This window comes from Bactrocera tryoni, chromosome 4, assembly GCF_016617805.1.
Source record: "Bactrocera tryoni isolate S06 chromosome 4, CSIRO_BtryS06_freeze2, whole genome shotgun sequence".
Classification (NCBI taxonomy): Eukaryota; Metazoa; Arthropoda; class Insecta; order Diptera; family Tephritidae; genus Bactrocera; species Bactrocera tryoni.
Genome location: NC_052502.1, coordinates 15580537 through 15605485, shown reverse-complemented (window position 1 = coordinate 15605485; position 24949 = coordinate 15580537). Strand labels below are relative to the sequence as shown.

The 24949-nt window shown below is 38.5% G+C and overlaps 3 protein-coding genes across 3 annotated transcripts; 2 read left to right on the top strand and 1 right to left on the bottom strand.

Moving 5' to 3' along the window:
- The first annotated feature begins 1632 nt into the window (after positions 1-1632).
- On the top strand, positions 1633-2731 carry LOC120773676 (RNA-binding protein 12). The gene is made up of 3 exons (XM_040102702.1): positions 1633-1653; positions 1697-2294; positions 2370-2731. The coding sequence occupies exons 1-3, from the start codon at positions 1633-1635 to the stop codon at positions 2729-2731; spliced, it is 981 nt and encodes a 326-aa protein (XP_039958636.1).
- A 1300-nt stretch (positions 2732-4031) lies between these two features.
- Positions 4032-23121, top strand: LOC120773674 (extensin-like). The gene is made up of 4 exons (XM_040102699.1): positions 4032-4085; positions 15519-17307; positions 17734-18278; positions 22306-23121. The coding sequence occupies exons 1-4, from the start codon at positions 4032-4034 to the stop codon at positions 23119-23121; spliced, it is 3204 nt and encodes a 1067-aa protein (XP_039958633.1).
- Positions 23122-23250: 129 nt separating this feature from the next.
- Positions 23251-23628, bottom strand: LOC120773673. Its single transcript, XM_040102698.1, has one exon. It carries the CDS (start codon positions 23626-23628, stop codon positions 23251-23253), a length of 378 nt encoding a protein of 125 aa, XP_039958632.1.
- Between the last annotated feature and the right edge of the window lie 1321 nt (positions 23629-24949).

Here is a 24949-nt window from a genome sequence, read left to right as displayed (position 1 = left end):
TTATTGCAATAAAATAAATTTTTGTTTTAAAAAATTAATTTGTCCAGAGTTTTTAATACTTCCTACTGGAAAACATTATTATCCGATAATTAAAGGATAGAATTAAATCCGTAAAATGTCAAAAGGTGGTTTAATAAATTTAGACAGAGCTGAGCAAAAAACTACTTTGATTATATTTAGCTATTTGTCTTTAATCAGAAGTTTTGAGTTTTCTGACATTATCAAAAGAACCTCAGCTTTGTTCTTTATGAAGTTCTCTCATTTTCCTAGCATTAGTAAGAGGTTCCGAGCTCAGTCTTTTATAAAAGTTTTCTCAAAAATCCTAACATTCTTAAAAGGTCGTCAACTCAGTTTCTAATAAAAGTTCTTTGATTTACCTTAGATTATTCAAAGGTCCTCAGCTCTAAGTTTTTTATAAATGTTCTTTGATCTTCCTTAGACTTTCAAAAGGATTCTCATCTCAGTCTTTTATATAGGCTCTTAGATCTTCTTTAGATTATTATAAGGTCTTCAGCTCTGTTTTTGATACAAGTTCTTTGATTTTCTTTAGACTATCTAAAGGTCCTCAGCTCCTTTGCAAAACTTTCGGAGCAATATCGTATATTTTTTATAATTGGTCTCAAATTTAGTCCCAAAAGTATTTGAATTTCGATTAATGATATTAAATAGACACTGGAAAATGCAAAATTTTCAGAAAGAAGAAAAATGTTTGGTCTTTTGCTGGGCCGAACGCATTGAATTTTAGCAAAATCTACTCACCAATTGGTAACCAGAAATCAACTGAAACTTACTGAATATTCTCAAAAAGAATTGAACGTTTTATTTCTTAAATAAATTCTTTATTAAAATTAGTATTGACCAAATATACAATTGTATTGATTTCGTCTACTTTTAGGCGCTTAAAGTTTGAAATGCGAATGCCCTTCTTTATGCAAAATGAAGAAGTTGTTGCGAAAAGAAAATTATATAAAAGACTAGTCTACTAAGCATGCGCAGACACTGCTCTACGCACACTAAACATTATTCTGTTAAATTTTTTTTGTCATTTTCTTCTACCAACATTCGCCTCATGGTATAATACCAAAGAGTAATATAAAGTTAATGCAAAACTGTTAATTTAAGATGCCGCGATATGGAAATTAGGTACGAGAAACCATCAAGATTGACTGATTAGGCGCCCAAATAACTAAATTTAGTCATTAAATTGACGAAGAAAACAAAGAGATGCCAATCAACGAAAACGGAGTATCAATTTGAAGGCGCACTCTTTAAATGTTTTTAGACAGCTCCATAGGTTAATGCTATAAAAGAAGAAAGAGGTCAGCGAAATGCCAAAAAATTACACTTATGGCATAATATTGGTTCTTTAAGAATCGAAGAAGCTACCTGGAAGACCTACGCGAAGTGGTCTACCATTTAAGTAATCGCTATTCTCCTTTATTGGCGTTCTAAGGCCAAATTTATTAGCATAAGAAAGTGGAAGACGAAGAAAGCAGAAAAATAATCACTAAGAGTTGAATAACTTTTTCGACGGAGAAAAACTATAAAACTAGCCAACTTAAAGTAACATAAATTTAGTACGCATTCTAAGTTCTACACGCATGCGGCACGCCTGCGCTCTCTTAATAGAAAATGGTAAGTCTTAAAGATTTTGTTTCGAAAACTACAATTTAACGTCGTGAATTTTGCTTGCCAGCTTTCCAAAATACTTATCATCCACGCTCTGATTGCGTTGAGCATCGCCGATGTCAGCCATTTGAGAAGCGCTTACTTGCCTCCCTACCACAGTAAACCACTGCACGTTGCACCAAGTCAAGAACTTGCAGCGCCGCCACAACCACAAGTGCAACATGACGAAGTACCACAAGCCCAACTGGATGTTATTTTACTTGACGAGTCGGCCAATGGTAACTCACATGCTTTAAAAGATGTTGACCAATCGCTGGATAATGAGCCCGTTGCAATAGTACACCAAAGTTCTACAGATGATAACGCCGCCAGTGAATCTGCCAGCGATCCGTTCTTCCAACCTAGTTTTGGTGGCTTTCCAGGCGGTGGAATTGCACCCAACTTTGGTGGGCCAACATATCCGGGTCAAGGTTTTACGGGAGCAGGCTTTCCAGGACAGGGTTTCGCAGGACAAGGTTTTCCTGCAACAGGCTTCGCAGGACAAGGTTTCGCTGGTCAAGGATTTCCAGGACAAGCCTTGTCTGGAGCTGGCTTCGCAGGACAAGGTTTCCCGGGACAAGGCTTTCCTGGACAAGGTTTACCAGCTTCAGGCTTCGCAGGACAAGGTTTCTCTGGACAAGGCTTTCCAGGTGCTGGCTTCTCTGGGCAAGGTATCTCGGGACAAGGTTTTCCGGGTGCAGGTTTCCCAGGGCAGGGCTTTTCGGGAGCTGCCTTTCCTGGCCAAGGTTTCTCAGGCCAGGGTTTCCCAGGACAAGGATTCTCTGGAGCTGGCTTTCCTGGACAGGGTTTCTCAGGTCAAGGCTTTCCTGGACAGGGCTTTCCGGTAGCTGGATTTCCCGGCGCAGGCTTCCCCGGTCAAGGCTTCCCACCACAAGCGGGCGGTTTCCCAGGCTTACCTTACCAAACACAGCAACAGTCCGGCGGCGATTTCAACACACCACAGCCCATAGAGGGCCTCAACACTCGTGTGCACACAACGCGCATAGCCAGCGATACAGTTTATGGCGCAAACGGCGGTTATGTCTACGACAAGCCCAAATAATTTTTTTCTCATTCCTTTTTTGGAATTGCCTTTACTCTAAGACGATTTGTATATGATTTTATGTGTTTTTTATTGTTTTCTTCTTCTTCGTCGGAGTTAATGCTGATTTTTCCACAGTTTGCGACTTTGATCATGCTGAATCAATTAGCATTTTATCACTCGGCCGACGAAACAATGCGAAAGTGTAACACTTAGACTTATGTAAAACATTTATATTCCATTTTGCAGCTGAATAAATTATTTATTTAATGAATATTAATATTTGTAAGAGTGAGAGTACATCATTAATAAATCAAGCAAGTTGCGTGATGTCGAAATAACAGTAAAGCGTGTTGGGCGTACATATTTTCGCAGCCCAAAATGAGCTTAATAGTAACAAATTGGTTTGTTTACATTTACAGCTGATAAGTGACAGTTGGTGGGACTAGTTCGTGACCCATTTTTTCTAAATTTTTATTTCATTTTATTTTTTTATTTTTTCAAAATTTGCTTTTAAGGCCCACCAACGCTTTACGCTCACCCACTGTAGTCTTCACAAGCATCCATTCCATGTTCACAGTCTTTCGATCTCCTCTCTGTTTCTCTCTCTCTCTCTCACCGGCGATTATTCTCGCAGTTAGCCGTTGTTTTACGAATTGGAATTTGCCACTTAATGACCTCGCTTAACGCATCAGCTGTGACGTTGGATTCATAAATCTGGCGGCAACTCTTCGCTTCACGCCAATCTCCAGCGTTTCAAGTCAATAATTTAATTCCAAGCATCTTTAGGCTTTGTCGCCAATCATGCGTGCAGTTTTTTATTTGTTTTTTACAACTCTCATAGCCAGCTTGCTTCGGGTTTCAGTGCGTGAATCGTGTGGGTTAAATCATTGCTATGGCCATGGTCATCATGGCAATAGGCGTTGAGTGGCCAAAGTAGATATGCCGCTATTGAAGCAAATATGTAATTTTTTACGACTCTTAACTATTTATATCTGCATTTGTTTATGGCGTAGGCTTTATCGTGACAATAAATTATGGAAGCAACCGCATAAATATTTTAATCGCATAATTATTTTTTTCGCTCAAAACAAAACACTTTTTAGCACTATTTTTTTAGCCGAAATGTATTTCGCCTTTTAAAGGGGTAGTACCCGTAGGGGGAGGCGAAATGAAGTAATTTTCCGCGATTTTGAGGAAAGTGAAAAAAATTTACCAAAACCCTCTGTCTTGCTGCAGTTCCGGCACCCGGACGCAGCGCGACTTCTCACTGAACTCAATATTCAATTCTACATGCCTTTAGTTCTAAATCACAACCACCATGAATCTCTCCAAAGGGCCAAACCTAATGAAAAATTTGCACGAACTCCAAGAGGTAACAAATCCCCGTGGTACCAGATTTAAGTCTCTGGTCAAACCTTGCAGCTTTTGCTACCAGTTGAGCACCCATCAAACTGATTGACTGGTGACATCTGTCGCTTGAACTTCAAATGTCTTTTCATTAGAAGGAATCTCATTTAAAGTCTGTAATATCAGTTCAAGCCGAGTATTATAGCACTATTTCTGACAATACTATGCTCAAATTTCGAGACAAGCCAAATAACAGACATAGTACATATTGGATTTTAGTCACCTCTTACGATAGACATGCCTTACCGCGGGCAAATTCTACCTCCTGTCTGCTGGGGGAAACATATATAGAGAAGTTATTCAGGACTTAAAACGAGAATGTAAATTGGTTTCCTACTTTTTCCGTAATCTGTTTAAAAAAAATACCTCGCAGAAAACGCCGTTTAAAGATCGTCAAAACACTTCTCAAAGTCGATTTTTTGGATAGCCGATAGATCTTGAATCAATATAAATCTACGTACCTTTAAGATCTTTGGAAATAGGATAAAGTCACACGAGACCACGTCTGCCAAATGTTAATGCTAGGCCATCGTTACACCATTGTTTTTTTGGCAAAAAATTCAAGGCAAGCAACAAATCGCCAAGCTCATAAAAACACGTCTAACCTTAGTGGCTGCTACAGACAAAGTAAGCAATGAATATAGCTCAAAATTGTATCGTACTTCAGGCGTATATATGTCAGCATAATAAAAAACATTTTGACAATTGGATTCTCAAAAACTCTATAGAATTTTGCCGTTGTTTCCTGAGTACACCATGCATATACAGATCAGAGCCGATCTATACTGATCTGACCATTTGGTGATACTTATACTCTCAACCGAACTAAAAGTCGGAAAATCCTAATCCTAATCCTAAATGAATTTTCTTTGGCAATTTACTAAACACTGTAGTTGGAATGAGGTTGTATTTACTTCGGGAAGATTGAGAATATCTATTGGAATCATAAAAAAGACCACAAGATCTACTTTTGATAATTTTTCTTTACCAAGTATGAGCATTTATTAGGCAGAAAGAAGTAGAGCTAATGCTTATACCCAGAGATTTGGTGGCTTTCTTCATCTAATATGTGGGATATTTCTCAACATTATCCGAAAGCAAGAAAAAAACTTTTAACTTCATGGCTGCATTTCTTTTAGTGCAACTATGTGTTCGGTTCAGCTATGGAAGCTATATGCTATAGTAATCCGATATGAATAATTTTTTCTGGCTTATATTATTATGACATCTTAAGCAGGCATCCATGTCAAATGCCAGGAAGTTTCCCATACAAGCATTTGATTTCGATCATTCAGTTTGTATGGCAGCTATATGCTATAGTAATCCGATCTGAATAATTTCTTCAGAGATTACATTGTTGCCTTAGAAAATAATCTATACCAAATTTCGTGAATATATCTTATCAAATGTGATAGTTTTCCATACAAGAACTTGATTCCGATCGTTCAGTTTGTATGACAGCTATATGTAATAGTGATCCGATATCGGCCGTTCCGACAAATGAGCAGCCTCTTGAAGAGAAATTGACGTTTGCAAAATTTCAAAACGATATCTTAAAAACTGAGGGACTAGTTCGAATATATACAGACAGACGGATAGATGGACAGACAGACAGACGGACATGGCTAAATCGACACAGCTAAACATACTGATCATTTAGTTATATGCTTTATAGGGTCTCCGACGCTTCCTTCTGGGTGTTACATACTTCGTGACAAACTTAATATACCCTGTTCAGGGTATAAAAATAGGGACCTACAAGTTTTTTGTACTTTTTCAAATGACTGCTGGATTCAATGAAGAGCACATCTATATCAAAAATGTCAGTCACAGATTTGAAATAGATTTGTTAAAAAGTTTTTGTCTCACTCTTAGTTTTATACATGAATATTAAACTAGTAGTTAGGTACACAAAAACTTCGGTAACCTATCGCGGTCATCTCTAATCACCTTATTTTTAGTGTAATGATCATGTTCTAAATGGACACCGTAATTAATGATCCCAATGTAATAGTCCCAAAAATATATTGAAGAATTATTTTTCGACATGCCAAAAAATTTGATAATTGAACAGGTTTCCTACACTATTTCTAGTCATAGATATGTATACTATATTATTAAGAGAACTATCGATCCTTGTTTTTCGTAGTGCAGGAAACAGCCCATATAAATTCAATTTCTATCATAAAAATGGTAGGTCGTGAGGGTTTTGCCTTTTTTTTAGAGTTGGAGGAAGCATCGAAAACCAGAGTGGGACTTTAATCCGCTAAACCTAACCTACTCCCATCTCATGTCTATCCCACACGACCACTGGACAACGTATTACTTCAGGGCAGAGAAGAAGACATTTATGTAAGTCGCCTCTATTGTATAAACTGACTGACGCCAAATCTGTTGTCTCAATCTTGTCATAATTAGAGGTGCCGCTTCGCTGACAAGGTTAGGGTCTTGGCTTGTACCCACATATTTGTATATAGTTTCTCATACTATTTATGTTGAATGAATTCAAATCTTTTGTAGAATTTGTAAACTTCCTTAGCCTCAATTTTGGTTGGTCAAATTTAAAGACGAAAATATAATATGTTTAAAAAATAGTACAATTCGATTGAACATATGAATATCGAAGTCTCGGAAAAATTATTTAAAATTTCTAAATTGTCATAAAATTGAAATTACAAATGTATTGAGTTATTTGACAGCGGCTGTCAATAAATTTGGCATAATGAAACCAGAACATTATCGCAGTGATTTAGTCTCTTTCCGGCTTATCGGCGATTTGATAACCTTCAAATTTATTTATAAGTAATTATGGCAAGTTTTGCAAAATTAAAATTCCCTCATACGAATAAATCATCTGATAAAATATCGCCACATCTAAATCATGCGTAGACTATTTAAACAGAGGAGGCCTATAATTATAAAATTTATTCATTTCGAAATACGAAAAACCGATCCAAAACAAAATTAGAAAATCAATAAAAATAATATACTGGTGTATATAATTTACATAGCATATAAGTAATTCTGAATTATCAAATTAAACAACAACACGTGATGGAGATGTCGCCACCTAATTAGATTTACACATTTCTTGTTGTTTTTTATTGAAACTTTTACGCTTTTTCTTTGTTTTGTTGCATCTTTCAAGTCATTAAGTCGAAATCGCACAAATTCATCCACTTTTATAGCACAAACCTGCCACAAATTGAATTTGATTGGTCCAGTTCGCAACAACATTTGCATATATACATGGGATTTTGTGCCTAAACACGACTTTAGGCAAATATATGTAAGTAGGTGCATAATTTAAACGATTTACATAGATATACAAGTATATCAACATATCTATGTTGTTGTACCAATTTACATATGACCTTGAGCAATAAAACGCACACATACGAATCTGTACGCATAAACATGAATATACAAAAGTAATTCATGCATATACATAACGTCTACATACATGCACATACAGTATACATATACATATATATTCGAAGGAGTTTGTATGTATGTCTATTTTTCAACTCTCATAACTCAAACTAACACCTTTTTATTGCAACGAACTTTTACTAATGTTCAACTAATTGATTTGACATCTGTCAACATTTTAATCAACTATTCGATTTATATACATATTGTATTTAAATATAATTAATCCGTTATGTAAATGAATGTTAAGAGAATATGAAAAAAAAAAAAATAAATGTTGAGTTTGAACTATGACGAAACAGTTAGTAGGGCAAGCCAGAAAGATCCATCATTTTATGAATGGGTTTTATGAAAATTCGCATAAATTTTGCAAATTGAGTGCATATTAATGTGTATATGTACGTAAGTATGCACAAATAAAATTAAATATATATTTATTATGAAGGGTGATCCACTTGGAGGTGCCATATTTTTTTAAAGAAAAAACATGAAAACTTCAATTTTAATGCAGAATGCTTATTATCATTCGAAAGAGCATTCTTTGGCTTTTAGTTTATAAAGATTATCTCTTTCAAATGTTGGCCGCGGCTACGTTTTAGGTGATCCATTCGTTGAGTCCAACTTTCGATGACTCGTTCGAGCATTTCGTCTGGCTAATGACACGAGTGATGTTTTGCTCCAAGGCTTCAATCGAAGCGGGACGGTCCGCATAGACTTTACATATCCCCACAGGAAAAAGTCTAAGGGTCGACCTGCCCAAAACGTGAAATTATCTGTTCACCGAAGTATTCTCGCAATAAATCCATTAATTGATGTGATGTGTGAGAAATGGCGACGTCTTGTTGAAAACAAATATCGGCGAGATCCCGAACTTCAATTTCAGGCATCAACTAGTCGGTTATCATGGCGAGATAACCGTCTCCATTAACGCTTGCGTTCTCAACGGCATCATTTTTGAAGAAATGTGGACCGATGATTCCACCGGCCACCACACGAAACCGTTGTTTTTTCTGGATAAAATAACAGCTCTTGAATCTCTTTAGTTATACCCATTAAGCCAGAAATCGTTGAACAAAATATGCCTTGAAAACATCGGATCTTCTTGGAACTTTTCAAGAGCCCAAAGAGCGAAGCTATATCGTTGGGAAGGTCGAAGGGCTTCAGTTCTTACACAAGCTGTATTTTGTACGTTTCAATTTAAGATCTTGACGTAAAATGCGCCAAGTCGTTCAATAAAAAAGTCCTGTACAACTTTTGCTTTGCGGAATAAGATGAAAACACTCCCCAGATGAGCAGCTGAAACTTGGACAAACATTAACGAAAATTGTTAGACAATTTATCATTGTTTTTGTAATTAAAATATTTTTAGGATTATATGTATATTGGATTCAATTCAAAATCCAATTGAGTACGCTTCGTTACATGGAAAAATAAATTGCAAGTTGAAATTTAATTAACTTCATTTTCCTTTCATTTTGATGCAAAGAAACGCGCACACCACTTAACTGTTAAAGGTCATATGCTAATAGGTTTACCTAATCGCCCAAAGTTAAACCTTTTAATTAATTAAGAGTCGAAACATCTCCAATGATTAAGTGGTTTGCAAAAAACTAAAAGCAAAATCAAACAATTTGCCAACCACTTATAACTCCACAAACACAAACGCACACACACAAACACATGTGCTTAGCCGACTGAAACTCCACACCTTTCACCAATCGATAAATGCTCTAAGCATCGAACATTATGGGCGTTAACAGCGCCATCACAGCAAATTTAAAATGATAACCAATTAAAATGACATTTTATCTTCATTTAGAAAAGTCAAAAATGTGCATCGCAAGTGCTTTGACCCGAATTAAATTTTCGAAATGACAAGACGAACATATGTAATGTGCTCAGATCTACGAGCAGCTAGTGGCTATTGCTGCACATATTGAAAGGCATAAATTAAAGCGAAGCCACTTAATGTGCACAAAAGAAATTTGCTTACAAAATCGCTGTTAATGGAAGCGGAGTTGGAGACAAAATGCGCGAATGAGCGAAAATGCGCGAAAAATATTTGGCGAATCTATTTGATCAATGCTGCTTGTAAATTAATTGGCCACTGCGACATGAACAGGAAATCGTTAATTTGGGCTTTTTCGAATTGGCAAGCTCAAACACACTCACATATAATGCACATATGCACACTCATAGCTTTGTGACTGCAGTACACGTGCGCAGCCAGCAGCTGCGTGCCCATAATCGCAGTTGATATGCAAAATTATTTTAGCAAACACTACTTAATAAACACTTGAAATCTAACCAAATCCATTTCGTTTCTACTTCGTTTTGAGAAAAAAGCTTTTGTAATTTATTAGACATTCATTTGCATTTTTGCGCAAAGTTTTTCAAAATCAAATCCAAAGTAATTAAATCGGCACGCTGCGGTCGGTAATGCCACGTTCGTGTATGAGTCGCATGAGCACAGAATGCGAAGTAAAGTTTATTGTCAAATAAAAATGTTTTGGATAGAAGACCTTGAGTTGGGTTGGTGAGTTTATATGTCAGTTACATCCAGTAGAAGTCCGATATAGACGATTCCGACAAATGAACAAATTCTTGGTGAGAAAAGGAAGTGCGCAAAATTTCTGGTAGATATCTCAGAATCTGAGCATTTTTCTAATGGGTTGTCAAAAAAGTCTTGCGGTATTTTTATTGATTTTTTTTTATTGAAATTGAAATGAATTTTTGATGCATGCCCAGCTCTTGACCGATGCTACGGCTACTGCTATGCCGGTCCCTTTCGACCAATTCAGCGATTTTATCGCAGTTTTCGACGACAGGCCTTCCGGAGCGTGGCGCATCTTCGACCACCTCTACACCAGAACGAAAACGTTGAAACCATCGTTGTGCGGTGGAAATGGAAACCGTATCGGGTCCATAAACTGCACAAATTTTATTGGTTGCTTGAGATGCATTTTTGCCTTTATCGTAGTAGTACTGTAAAATATGCCGTATTTTCTCTTTATTTTGCTCCATGTTTGCGACGCTATAACTCACGAATGACTTAAAAGAAACGACAATCAATCAAACACGTGTTAGCGCGTGAAATGAGCTTTTCAAAAAGGTATACGGGTAGCATGACCCGATGCGACGAATAAAACTAGAACTACGCGCTTTCAGCGCCAACTAGCGAAAATACCGCAAGACTTTTTTGACAAACTATTATAAAAAAGTATGGCGATAATCGAACGGTATGACAAAGTACATCCACTTACTTCAGCAAGTATTAGAAAATATTTCCACACTGACCAAAATATAAGTATATTGCAAAAGAATTACAAGCACATAGTCTTAGGTATTATTGGCAGCTTGGATTTATAACGAGTGATTCAAGGAGTGGTACTCCTTCCAACAGCCTTTTTTTGACAGATCACACGTGAGTAGTGTCAAGCTGTCATGTTAATTTTGTGCATTTGATGATGGAAAAACTTAGGCCTGAACAACGTTTACTAATCCTTCAACTCTATAACAAAAATTCACGTTCTGTAAAGAATGTGTTTTGCACGCTTCGCTCAACTTATGGTCAACAAAATGAGCCTACTGAGCGTACTATTCGTACACCGATCTTGAGACCCAGCATTCATTATTCGATAATATTCGACTGAATAAACCAAGTCCAGCACGCAGTGAATAAAATACAGCAACTCAGACTGACGTATGGAACGACTTGCGCATTTTACATTGAGATCTTGAATTGAAAATGTACGAAATATAGTTTGTGCAAGAACTGAGCCGCTCGACCTTCCCAAGCGATTGCGCTTCGCTATATGAACTCTTCAAAGTTTTCAAAATTCCAAGATGATTCGACGTTTTTTAACCAAATTTTCAATTTTTTCTGGCTCAATGGATATGTAAACAAGCAAAATTACCGCATTTGGGACGAAGAGCAATCTGAAGAGATTCAAAGGGCTGCCATTTCTACAAGAAAAAAACAAAGATTTGGTGTGGTTCGTGAGCCTGTGGATCATCGGTCCATATTTCTTCAAAAATGATCCTGATGAAAACATAACCGACCAGTATTTCACCATGATAACCGACTATTTGATGCCTGAAATTGAAGCTTGTGATCTCAGCGACATTTGGTTTCAACAAGACGGCGACACTTCCCACACATTGCATTTATCACTGGATTTATTGAGAGAACACTGCGGTGAGCATATAATTTCACGTTTTGGGCAGTTAGACTTTTTCCTTTCGTGATATGTAATGTCCAAAATCTATGCGAACAATTCCGCTTCAATTCACTCTTTGAAGCAAAACATCGCGCGTGTCGTTCGCTAGATGCTCGAACGAGTCATCGAAAATTGGACTAGTCGAATGGACCATCTGAGACGTAGCCGCGGAGAACATTTGAGATAATATTTTTCCAAAAAAATACATGCCAAGGAATGTTCTTTCGAATGCTTATAAACTTTCATTCATTTAAAAAAAAGTAGGAAACCTCGAAATGGATCACTCTTTACTTTAAAAGGTTACAGAAGTTTCCTGTTGGGTGTTACAAACATCGTAGCAAACTTAATATTCGTATACCTTTTTCAGGGTATAAAAATTTTATCAAATCGGTAGTTTACGTAACAACTAACAAATCGCATGAAATTACAATTGATTAAAACAAAAGTTACTGTAACCATTTCCTTTTCATTTACTTTTTTTTTTGTCTGGAAGTGCGCTTCAAACATTCAAGGTTCATTTGCATAGCGAAAAGAGGAAATGGGGGAGGCGCTTGCGCGCGGACTCGAGTGTAAATTAGAAGTAGCAAGTAATATGTCTTTATGTATATTTGTTTATATGTGTGTGTTTGTTTTTTTTTTGTGTGAAAATGTGCGATTTAACCCATTTTAAGACAGCACCTACATTTCTCTTCCAAAATTAATGCGTAAACTCTAAAAAATTAAAAAAAAAAAAATTAAAAATGCAATAAATAAGGTTGAATGAATGAAGCAATAGGAAGGGGAGGATAGCAACAACAAGGCAAATAAATTAATAAGACAGTTAACTTTAATATGAGCACACCTAGATGATGCAGTGACAACAAAAATTACAACAACAATTCTCAGCACTCGTATATACTCGTATATTTATTAAGCACTTTTGTAAATTTGTTGCACCGCTTTGACACATTGCGGGCAACCAAGCGGCTGAAGACTGCTTCTAGCCATAAACTTGAGCATTAAACCATTGAACTATGATAGTTAGCACTCTTGCTGCTTGGTTAATATTTATAAGTGTGTGTGGCCGTTCCGTTTCGTTGGGTTGTGGCGTTGTTGCGTTGCCTGTGGCCGCGAGCGTTTGGCGTCGTCTTGATAATCAACCAATTAAGCCGAACAGAAATGCAAATGCAAATCGTGTGAAACGGTAGCGAAATGCGTTGTTATTGCTGTTAATAGCCATTTACATATGTCCAAATGTGTGCGTGTGTGTGTCTCGATGGTTTTTGCAATTTCTATTTGTATTGGTAGGCAGATGTCATAATGCAGCTGCGCAGAGGGCTGGCAGATGGCAGGCGCAGAGTTCGCGAACTTGGCACTGAATTGGCGCTGGTCACACGCGCACACACACAGACACGCGTACGCACCTACAAACGCTAGTTAGAGTCGCTTGACGACAGCTCCGATCGACGCTTAGCGGCCAAAGCCGCCCTGGAGAAGGGAAGTGGTCTATAAATGGTCAAGAGGCTTTGGATTGGAGTATCAGTTGCAGAGCTTCAATCGTCTAGTTAACCACGCAGTGGCAGCCCAGTGAAGATGGTCAGTAGCAATGAACGCTTACTAGTAACTGAAAACTTAATCAACTTTATTAGCATTAAAAGTGTTATTGTAATTAATTTGTTTGTGTGTGTGTGTGTGATGTGTTGAGACAAAAAGACGAAAATTAAATATTTAACGTTTAAAGCGGCTAAAATCGTTAAAGTGTTGCAGACAAAAATTATCATTAAAAGTTAAAATTGCATCAAATCAAATTCAAATGTGAAGTAGTTACTTGAAGTTTACAGTTACTTGTTGAAAAATGTGAAATAAAAAAAATATATTTTAGTCTGAATTTCAAAAAATATAAAATATATATAAATTAAAAATAAAAAAATATTTTTTTGTGATTTTTTACAATAAAATATACAATTAAAAAAAAAATATAATTATAAAACATTAATATTATTTTTATATAAAAACATTTAATTATTGAATAAAAAATTTATTAATTTTTTTTTAAATTTTGTTACTTTTTTATAATTTTTTTAATTATTTTTTTGTAATTATTGACAGTCAAAAATACAATCAAAAAATATTGAGCAAATTTTTTTTCTAAAAAATTAATAAAAATTTATCTCCAAAATTATTTTATAGTCATATATCTTAAATTTTTGATAAAAATAGAACTTGTCTAAAACTACAAAGAAAAAAATTGCTTATTTAATAATAATAAAAATAACGCGAAATTGAAATTTAGAATACTCCAAATTTTTTTCTTAATATTGAGTAGTCGAAAAAGTCTTTTCGTATGTCTAATGAAACTTCAACTTTTTTGAATATTTATAATTAAGGGGGTATCTAGTCTAGAAGCATGAATTTCAGGTAATTTTACATATAGGTACAGAAATTTCGAAAAGTGGGAAAAAAATTTTTTTACAAAATGGCGACTGCCTGAAAGTTTTTTTGAATCACTTTTTCTGACTATTTCGAATTTTTTAAAAATAATAAAAATAGAAATTTATGGATGGGGTTAGTTCCAACCATAGACAAGCCTATAAAGAAGACTGAATAAAAATTTTTGAAAGTCTAAACTTTCAAGATATGCAGAAAAACTCGATTTTTTCAAAATCCTAGACAAGAATACCCTCTTAATAAACCAAATAAGTATGTACACTTTTGGTCGATCACTTTTTGCCATTTTTCCGCTTGAGACATTATTCCAACAGTGTAAAACTTTTTCTCGGTTTCTCGGCGAAAAATGCGACAAGTTATTTTCACAGACTTCTCTTGAAGCCAACCTTACTCCCTTAAAGGAGTTCTGCATTGACCGAAACAAATAGTAGTCCGAAGGTGCAAGGTCAGGGCTATATGGTGGTTGCATCAAAACTTCCCAGTCAAGCTCTCCCAGTTTTTGCCGAGTCATCAAACTTGTTTCTGGTCTAGCGTTGTCCCGTTGGAAGATGAAGCCCTTTATGTTGATCAGTTTTGGTCGTTTTTTTCGATTGCTTGCTTCATTCTCATCAGTTGTTGACAGTAAAATGTAGAATCAATCGACCGACCAGGCTGGAGTAGCTCATAGTGAGTGATACCTTTCCAATCCCACCAAACACTCAGCATAACCTTTCGAGGCGGCAATCTTGGCTTTGCGACCATTTGTTGAGCTTCACCGCGCTTGGACCATGATCTTTTTCGCACATTATTGTCGAATGTGATACACTTTTCTTCTCCTATTACCATTCGCTTCAGAAATCGTTCGATTTTATTTCGTTTCAGCAAAAAAATCGCAGATGTTAATTCGATCAATTAAATTTTTAACAGAGAATTCATGTGGTACCCAAATATCGAGCTTCTTTTTGTAGTAAGTCTTTTTTAAATGGTTCAAAACCGTTTGATGCTGAATTTTAAGTGCCTTAGCGATGTCATGGCTGCTTATGTGACGGTCCTGGCCAATCTTTTCCATAATTTCATCGACTTTTTCAACGATAGGTCGGCCAGAGCGAGGTGCATATTTCACATCGAAATTTCTAGAACGGAAGCTAGCGAACCATTGTTGGGCTACACAAACTGATACAGTATCCGTAAATTTCACAAATGTCATTGGTGGCTTGCGTGGCATTCTACCCTCTTTTATAGTATACAAAAAACGATTTTTAATTTTTCAATATCTTACTATCACATTATCAAAAGCATCACAGTAACAACTAAAAATCTATCCATTTTCTTCGTCACAGAAATTTTTTGCAATTCTCAGCATATCGCTGGTAGCCAGCCAACTAGTTAACGCAGACGTTAGCCATCTGTCCAACAACCAGTATCTACCACCCAGTCAACATGCACATGTTTCAGCCGACACCGCTATTGCGCCCTATCAACCACCGGCTCAACAACAAGAAGATCAACAGCAATACCAACACCCGCCGAAGAGCTTCTTATCCAACGGCGTTGAGATTACCAGATCAATTCCCATTGCTAGCTTTTCGCTAAGCAACACTGTGCCGGCTCAACAAACAAGCTACGCTCAAGCTCCCGTTTACGCTCCTGCGCAATCACATGCTCAAAGTGGGGCTGGCTCTTTCAACTATCAAGCGCCACAAAGCAATTATCAGGCACCACATAGTAACTATCAGCCACAACCACAACAACAGTCAGGACTTCAACAATCTGCTGGACAACAAAATGATGGTTCTTATAACTACGGCTCGCCTGCACCAGCACCACTTCCAGCACCGGCTCCAGTACAGCAATCTTACGCTGCCCCTGCACCGACACCAGCTCTTGCTCCAGCACCAGCCCAACAACATGATGGATCTTACAACTACGGCTCACCTGCAGAAGCATCAGCACCAGCGTCGATACCAACTCCAGTACAGCAATCTTATACCGCCCCTGCTTCAGCTCCCGCCCCTCAACAAACATATGCCGCACCAGCTCCAATAGAGCAAAACTATGCTGCCCTTGCTCCAGCTCTTCAATATAGTTCCGGACAACAAAATGATGGATCTTATAACTACGGTTCTCCAGCACCAGCACCCGAACAACAATCACATGCATCGCCAGCACCAGCTCCTGTGCATCAAGCACAGTTGTCGGGCCCCTCATATTCTTCAGGCGGACAGCAAAATGATGGTTCTTACAGTTATGGTGGCCCAACACCAGTAGCAACACCTATTCAAAATTATGAGTCACCAGCTCACTCTGCAGCACCAAGCCCATCTTATTCTGGTGGAGATCAACAAAGCTATTCGGCACCACCCCAACAATCTTATTCAGCACCAGCGGCACCTTCGAACGAATACATTCCACCAGCTTCAGCCCCTGCCCCAGCTCCAGCATCGTCTCCTTTACCTGCCCCTGCACCACAGTCATTCTCTTCCCCAGCTCCAGCCCCTCAAGTATCCAACGAATACTTACCTCCAGCTCCACAGCTAGGTAGCTACAACCCCCCACCACAGCAATCTTATGCTGCACCTGTTCAGCAATCTTACTCTGCACCTGCCCAGCAGAACAAGCCACCGGCCCCACAAGTTTCAAACGAATACCTTCCACCTGCATCAGTACCAGCCCCAGCACCAGCACCACAAACTTATTCAGCTCCACAAGAGGAAGGTCCAAGAGAAACGGTGCATGAACATGGACACAATCAATCTGGTGGAGATAATTTAAGTCAATCTGTGGTACAAACTTCCTCAGGTTATCAGGGCGAAAGTGTTGCTGCAGTTCCAACTCCAAACCAGCAGTCTTACGAATCTCCAGCTGCAGCCCCTGCTCCTGAGTATTCACCACCCCAACAATCTTACTCGGCTCCGCCTCAGCAATCTTATTCAGCTCCGGCTCAACAGTCTTACTCGGCTCCGGCTCAGCAGTCTTACTCGGCTCCAGCTCAACAATCGTACTCGGCACCAGCTCAACAGTCTTACTCGGCTCCAGCTCAACAATCGTACTCGGCTCCAGCTCAACAATCGTACTCGGCGCCAGCTCAACAGTCATACTCGCCTCCAGCTCAACCGTCCTACTCGGCTCCTGCTCCAGCGCCAGTAAATAAGCAATACTTACCTCCTGCACCCGAAAAACTACCACTTTTTACACCAGCACAGGGTAACCAAGATTATTCCTCTCCTTCGCAAGGCCCTGTTCAACAATCACACTCGACGCCAGCACAAGAGTCTTACTCTGCCCCAGCTCCAGCTCCTGTTAGCAATGAATACCTCCCACCAGCTCCAGTGAAACAAGCTGTGTTGGCACCGGCATCCGTTCCAACTCCTGTTGCTCATCAGTCTTATTCGGCCCCTGCACCAGCTCCGGCTCAACAACAATCCCATGCTGGTCCAGCCCAACCCGCAGTCAATCAACAGCCTTATACAGCTTCATTCCCAGCTCCGGCCCAACAGTCGTATCCCTCTCCAGCTCCAGTTAACAATGAATATCTACCACCGGCTTCTGCACCAGCTGCCCCATCTTACCAAGCACCAGCAGCTCCTTCTTATTCTGCTCCCGCAAGCCCATCTTACTCGACTCCCGCAGCCCCATCTTACTCGGCTCCAGCAGCTCCATCCTACTCGGCTCCTGCAGCCCCATCTTACTCCGCACAGGCGGGTCCCTCGTACTCAGCTCCAGCAGCTCCTACCTACTCTGCTCCTGCTCCACAGTCTTACTCAGCACCAGCTCCGCAGTACCCTTCAGTTAACCAGGAATACTTGCCACCAGCAACACAGAGCCATTCAGCTCCAGCACCACCACCAGCTCCAGTCCTCAGTAACAGCCATGCGGGTGGCGCTGTTTTGAGCCAAACCGTCGAGCAAACGTCCTCAGGCTACCAATCAGGGAGTAATTCTCAAAGCCAAGCGCCTCAATACGAAACTGCCTCTGCTCCAGCATTGGCTCCGCATGCTGGTCCAAGCTTTCACGCCTCATCGCATGCAACGGCGCCGGAAGTCAGCAATCAAGACTCTGGCACTGAATACGCCAGCAATGGCGGTTACGTTTACAGAAAAGTGAAATAAACTGTAAAGTCAATGGAATTTGGCGGATAGCCGACAGTAGAAAGTAATGTGAGCGGACTCAACAGCTCTTGCTGCCGCTCGTTTTCGTAGTGTTTAGTATTCGAATTTGCATTTAATCATCTTAATAGCTTTTCATAGCATCTTATTGCCATGATGTCAGCGCCATGCTGTCAATTTGTTGTACCATAAAAATTTTGGTTAATACTGTTATTACCTCATTTGTAAATAAAAACTTATCGCTTTAATAATATTCACACATATACATATGTACATATATAAAAAAAATAACTAATATTTTGTTTTATTGATTAATTATGAACGATTCCAGCTTTATTTGGGGTTAACAATACCTCTGCGGGATGATTTATAGTATTAATAAATTTCCAGAATCCAACCCAGCTGTGCGTGTGTAATGATGGATGAAGCAACGAACGAGTTGGCCGAGTGTGTTGAGTTCATCACTATAACTTTGTCACTCGTGGGTTCGAGTACCAATAGTTGCCAAGCTAATAAGCTCGAAGAAAATAGTTGCTAGTCAAATAGTTGCTCAAAACTAACCTCAGATTGCCTTGGTGACTTAGCCGAAAACTGTATATACCTCAAACTAGTCCTAGAAGATAGTCCTATAATTTCAATTATCGCAGCGCCAAGAGCCGAAAAAGCTCTACCAAATATCCGCCGTAGCCTTAAACACCTTAAACGTTCGAGTTCTGGAGACACTGAACTCTAAACTAACCTTAAAAAAATTGTTCACTCAACTAAAACCTGATGAAGTGAATTGCACTTTGAATAAATATTTGTCAAACCTTTGACTTTCTCCGCACAAGCGGCATGGAAGACCCAACCTGCATTCACTATCACTATCTCAATACTTCAATTTCTCCAATGCCACTCACTTGTTATCGCCGCGCTCGTAGGTGAAAATATTCCAGTTTAAGCGATCACATCTGCATAATCGGCATCTAAAACTCTTACTTGAATAGCTGAAATTGAAACGGCAGCAAGTAGAACAGCACTTTCCACTTTTTTCGGAAACTAGACAATCAACTAATTGGTGCAAATTTGCCGGATAATAATACTTGTATCTTTAGCTCATAATGAACTTGCGAGTCGCACTCCTGATGTGACAACACGAAATTCGCAGACATAAAACGCTGCTCATAAATTGTATATGTTTGTTGGTGATTACACTGTACTGCAAAGAATTTGTTATTCCATTAATAAATTCTAGGAAGACAAGTAGTAGTTGCAAGCGGTTCTAGTGACACTGTGTTTCGATTTCCAAAGAGGGGATCAGTTAATATTTAATGGAAAATATTTCAATTTTATGAATTTTTGACGAGAATCACAGCATTTGGCGAATGGAATGATCCGTTCCCAAAATGTATGACTTAACCGAAGCGGAAGCTATTTATATGTATTCTGTCAAATATTTTAATTGAGCGACTGCTTTCTGAATCTGGCTTATTCTGGTACAGTAATTCATAACAAAGTCAATTTCTTCGGCTACCTCTGGTTTGAATTCATATTTGTATTTCTTAGCGTCGGTAATAGAATTCTCATGATTCAAGTTGGTTTATCTAACTCACATTTGCGGTTTGTTATTACTTTTAAGCTGTTCTTTTCAGTAACGAATTCCATGAACCCAATTTTCGAGTCCTTTTTCCACTAAATCAAGTTATATGTCATGAATAGCATGCTCAATATTGACTTCTAAGCTTGAGGAGAGTCTGGTTTATTCCTAGAGGCGAAGGACTTCAAATAACCTAACAAGAAGTAGTCTAATGGTGTTAAATCACAACTACCTGGAGACCATTCAATGTCACAATTTCTTTAAATAATCGAATCTCCAAACTCGGAGAAATTGTCGTAATAATGTAATAAATCAGTTGTTGCACGAGCTGTGTGGCACGAAGGCCCGTCTTGTTGAAAGCAGATGCTGTCAAGATCAACTTGTCCTAATTTCGGCCATAGTCGATGAGTACTGCACTTCATTGACACACCAGCTTCCTTTCGAAAGAAGTACGGAGCGACGATTCCACAAGACCAAAAACCACATCTAACTGTCAATTGAGTTGAATGTAATAGTTGTTTATGAATAATTTGTGGATTTTCTTCGCCCCAGAATCGACAGTTTTGTTTATTTACCGCACGCCTCAGATGAAAGTGAGCTCAGAGAAGATGATTTTCTTAAAAAAATCGTTATCATTTTCAAGTTGTTCCAAGACACAATCAGCAAAATTCACGTGCTTTACGATGGTCCAATGACTTCTGTTCTTGAACGATAAAATCGTTGAAAATTGAGTTCAGCGCCTGGACGTGTCCGTGGTGGCCATGCCAAGAAATCGAGTTCTATACATAATGGCATCGTATGAACTTTCAGAGGAATAAAGAGTTTTTGTGTTATTTAAAAATGAATTTTCTAACGCTTTTATTGAAAATCCGGTTATATAGTGGCTATAAAAATTTACCTACCAAAATAAAAAACAAATCTTTTTATACCCTTTTATGCTATAAAAAATGCACCTGTAACAGGTATTCTAGCTTCGATGCAGACGGATCCAACCTGTTTTCCTTAACTTTCGTTTAAGATTTACTTTTCTTGAAGAAATTTAACAGCGAACGCCAATTGAAGACTAGGAGCAAAGCTTGTGTTGCATAGTATATTTGCGTAATCCACTTCTAATATTCGTCTGCAAAGCAGTATTCGCTAATGATCTTCATAGAAAAGATAAATAGAGTTTGACTACTAATTTTATTCAATTTAAAAAGTTCAAAACAAAAAAAAAAAATTATAAAAGTTAGTCAAAAAAGGCATAAATCAGGTCTATAATATATTTAAATGTATTTTTTAGAAATAATTATTAAAAGTTTTCGCAAATTAAAATGTGGTTTATGCCATAAACTGCCAATTCGCAAACCCGCCGGCGTGACGCATGCGTCGCCACCAAACCACGACGCTCCAGTACAAAAGCACTAAGTAGTGATTAATAGAGTTTAAGCCTTTTTAATGTTATTGTTTTAGATTGTTGGCGTCAATTTGAAATTAAAGACTTTTTTCTTCGTTCTTTTGCTAGCGTATCAAACTTATAAATATATTTGTATGTGTGTGTGTATACAATAGAAATTTGTTGAAGGTGCTACTCGCTGCATATTTATTAGCGACTAGTCATTGGGATGATTACTTTTTTACGAGTTATTTATGAAACGAGCTGAATGCTAGTACAGGATCCAGAATTTGTGGTAAATTAGCATAATATCTACATAGTTCTTGGCGAACTTATGCGTTTGACTATTTGCATGCAAATAAACGGACAGACGACCGGTGAAATTTGTATAAATAAGCTGGCGAACGGAAGTGTGTTATTAGTTCAAGACACTTGATTGAGTTAAGTGTAGCCAACCGTTAACGGAGCCAAAATTAAAATGGTTAGTGTGAAGAAAAGGAGGAAAATTGCACTTCGGTGCATAAAGTGTGTTTAATAGTTCTGTGGAATAAATAAAAAAAAAAATTTATAATTAATTAAAAATTAATTAAATTAAAAAAATTAATTATTTAATTAAAATAATTTAATTAAAAAAATTAATTTAAAAATTATTCAAATTATAAATTTGAACAAAAAAATTATAATTAAAAAAAATTTAAAAAATTAATTAACGAAATTAGTTGAATAAAACTTCACTAAAAATCTTATTATAAACTAAAAATAAAAATAACACAAAAAAAATAATTTAAAAAAATTAATTAACGAAATTAGTTTTTTAAAAATTAACTAAAAAACTAATTATAAATTAAAATAATAATAATATGAAAAAAATATATGTAATAACAAACTACATTTTGAGTTAATTCGATAATACCTAAGCAACCCTGGACACGACAGAAAGTTCAGGAAAGAGCTATAGCCCATCTATACGCTGAATCCTAATTTCGATCGCCTCATTAATTATAATTTTTTTAATTATTTCAATATCCAAAGCGCAAACTAATCCTTTTCTTTGCCTAAAATGCTTGCAGAAATTCTTTGTTGCTATTGCCTTCGCCGTTATTGCCAGCGTTGCTGCTGATGTCAGCCACCTGAGCAACACCTACCTGCCACCATCGGCTGCTGCTAGCTCCGTCTCATCCGAGTACCTGCCCCCAAGCTACTCGTCAGCTGCATCTGCTCCCAGCGTGATCTACGCTGCACCTACCAGCTCGGTCTCCTCCTACTCAGCACCTGCCCGTTCCGTCTCTTCATACTCCTCGGCTCCAGTTGCTGCCGCTTCGTACTCAGCACCCACATACTCAGCTCCAGCTGTATCGTACTCGGCTCCAGCACGTTCCGTTTCTTACTCGGCTCCAGCTGCATCTTACTCAGCTCCAGTTGCTGCTGCTTCGTACTCAGCCCCAACATACTCAGCTCCAGCTGCATCCTACTCGGCTCCAGCTCGTTCCGTTTCATACTCAGCTCCAGCTGCATCTTACTCAGCTCCAGTTGCTGCTGCTTCGTACTCAGCCCCAACATACTCAGCTCCAGCTGCATCCTACTCGGCTCCAGCTCGTTCCGTTTCCTACTCAGCTCCAGCTGCGTCTTACTCAGCTCCAGTTGCTGCTGCTTCGTACTCGGCCCCAACATACTCAGCTCCAGCTGTATCCTACTCGGCTCCAGCTCGTTCCGTTTCTTACTCAGCTCCAGTTGCGGCCGCTTCGTACTCAGCCCCAACATACTCAGCTCCAGCTGCCTCTTACTCGGCTCCAGTTGCTGCCGCTTCACACTCAGCTCCCTCTTACTCTGGTGTTGACACCGCTTACGGTGCCAACGGTGGTTACATCTACCGCAAACGTCGTTAGGATTTCAAAATCATTGCCTAATATATATTTTCATATATAATTATGTGTGTACTTTGGAAAAACGAAGCGATAACGAAATAAAAACGCATTTGATATAATTTTGTTAAGAAAATATGTATTTCGATTTGATTACAAAACTTTATTCTCACTTTCGCTAGTCATATGTAGATTGCTCTGCGCTAACATCGGCAATTGTAGATATAAGATATTCTGTTTCTGCTTGAGTTTGACATTGGCGAGATTGTCACGTTTGCGGAAGTAAATCGGCTGAGAACTGACCTCGGCCGTGGCGACCAAATCAATGGGTTTGTGTACGTGGCCGCCCATGACGCCCGGGTAAGGCCAATCCGTCACAAGTTGTAATCGGTGGCGTGTTATAAGATCTGTAGGCTTTACGTAAATGTTGTGCGATGCCTCATCGCCGGGTCGTGGATAGAAGTAAATATGCTCAGTCATGGGTTCGTGTACCGTTTGTGTGAGCGCGCCGACGACGAGTAAAGGTAACATTGCGAAAAAGAACATCTGCAAAAATGTTAAAGAATTTATGTAAAAATTTGCACGATAATTTGCAACAAACCTTGGCCGTCGTGCGAAAACCTTCCGCGCAAGCGTAACAAACGGCGTCGTCTCAAACGCACAAGAATCGTGAAACTAAGTCATACACTTCACTTTCGCATATCTTTTATATGATGCGTGCTTTAATTTCCCCATTTTCGCTGTTTTCTTCCCTGAAGCCTGCTGCGTCGAAGACGCACAGTCTAAAAGAAAGCAACAACAAACGAAGTTAATTAAGGCAATTTACGCCAAATAAACGACGCTTAATCTCGGTCACACGCTACATCGGGCGCCGCAACGCGCTTTACGCGGCCTACTACGCACACACGCCGTCCAAAGGCGCCGCGGCGCACGGCCGACGGACACCCAGCCGCGTTCGGGTTTAACGAGTTTGCGCAAAGTCTACCTGTGGCCGTTGGCAGCCGCTCAGCTGTAGCAGCTTTTTATTTCTTCAGATAATTGTTTTTGCACACAATTCTCGTTTTTTTTTGCCGCTGCAGCAGTTAACCTTAATTCTTTAACGCTTTTGATTCTTTGCCATAATAACAATAACAACAGCAATAAAAAAATTGCGCCACTTTGTCTCCAGCAGCAAGCGTGGCAACGCTTACGCCAAATAAACACGCTAATTCCTTTTAAGTTAATTAAGAAATATTTAAGAATCAATCGTGTTTCGAATAACGGCAAAAAATTACATTCGAGCGCAACAACAAAATATATGCACATTTAATGGCATTATGTAAATGAGCCTTTTTTTGTGGAAATCTTACATAACCAAGCAGAGTCGTCGGTCCGTTGTACTTTCTAATTGTTGATTAAATTTTTTAAATTATTTATTTTTAAAGCAATTAGAATACCTTGGCTAACGGCACAATGTTATAAAAGTAAGTGGTTGCCTTGTGCGGACGAAACCCAAATAATTTGGAGAATTGTTGGCAAGTAGACAGTGAATATGTAGTAGGATATAAATCCTGTTCTGTGTCGGTTCCAAGGGAACCGGACTGTCGTGGGAGCAAACTCAAAATTGGATCTCCATTCAAGGTTGGTTTCATTGGATAGATGCGGTATTTCCACTTCCTTATTGGAACAATACAAACACCAACCCCAACGTCAATAGATAGGCCTTTATAAACATTTATTGAACCAATCGTTACAATTCTTTACAAACTTTCAGAATAGGCTCTTTCTGCGTCGATGCAGAGCGATTTCCAAGCATTGAAGGCGTCACGAAAGGCATTCTCCGGAATAGCCTTGAGAGCCGAGGTGCATTTTG

Excerpts from the sequence above, each read along its gene's own strand:
- LOC120773676 (XM_040102702.1), top strand. The coding sequence starts at position 1,633 with ATGGTAAGTCTTAAAGATTTT. Across the intron at positions 1,654-1,696 it reads TGGTAAGTCTTAAAGATTTT|CTTTCCAAAATACTTATCAT; the intron begins GTTTCGAAAACT and ends TTTGCTTGCCAG. Across the intron at positions 2,295-2,369 it reads TTCAGGCTTCGCAGGACAAG|GTTTCCCAGGGCAGGGCTTT; the intron begins GTTTCTCTGGAC and ends TTCCGGGTGCAG.
- LOC120773674 (XM_040102699.1), top strand. The coding sequence starts at position 4,032 with ATGAATCTCTCCAAAGGGCCAAACCTAATGAAAAATTTGCACGAACTC. Across the intron at positions 4,086-15,518 it reads ATTTGCACGAACTCCAAGAG|AAATTTTTTGCAATTCTCAG; the intron begins GTAACAAATCCC and ends TCTTCGTCACAG. Across the intron at positions 18,279-22,305 it reads GCGGTTACGTTTACAGAAAA|AAATTCTTTGTTGCTATTGC; the intron begins GTGAAATAAACT and ends AAATGCTTGCAG.
- LOC120773673 (XM_040102698.1), bottom strand. The coding sequence starts at position 23,628 with ATGTTACCTTTACTCGTCGTCGGCGCGCTCACACAAACGGTACACGAA.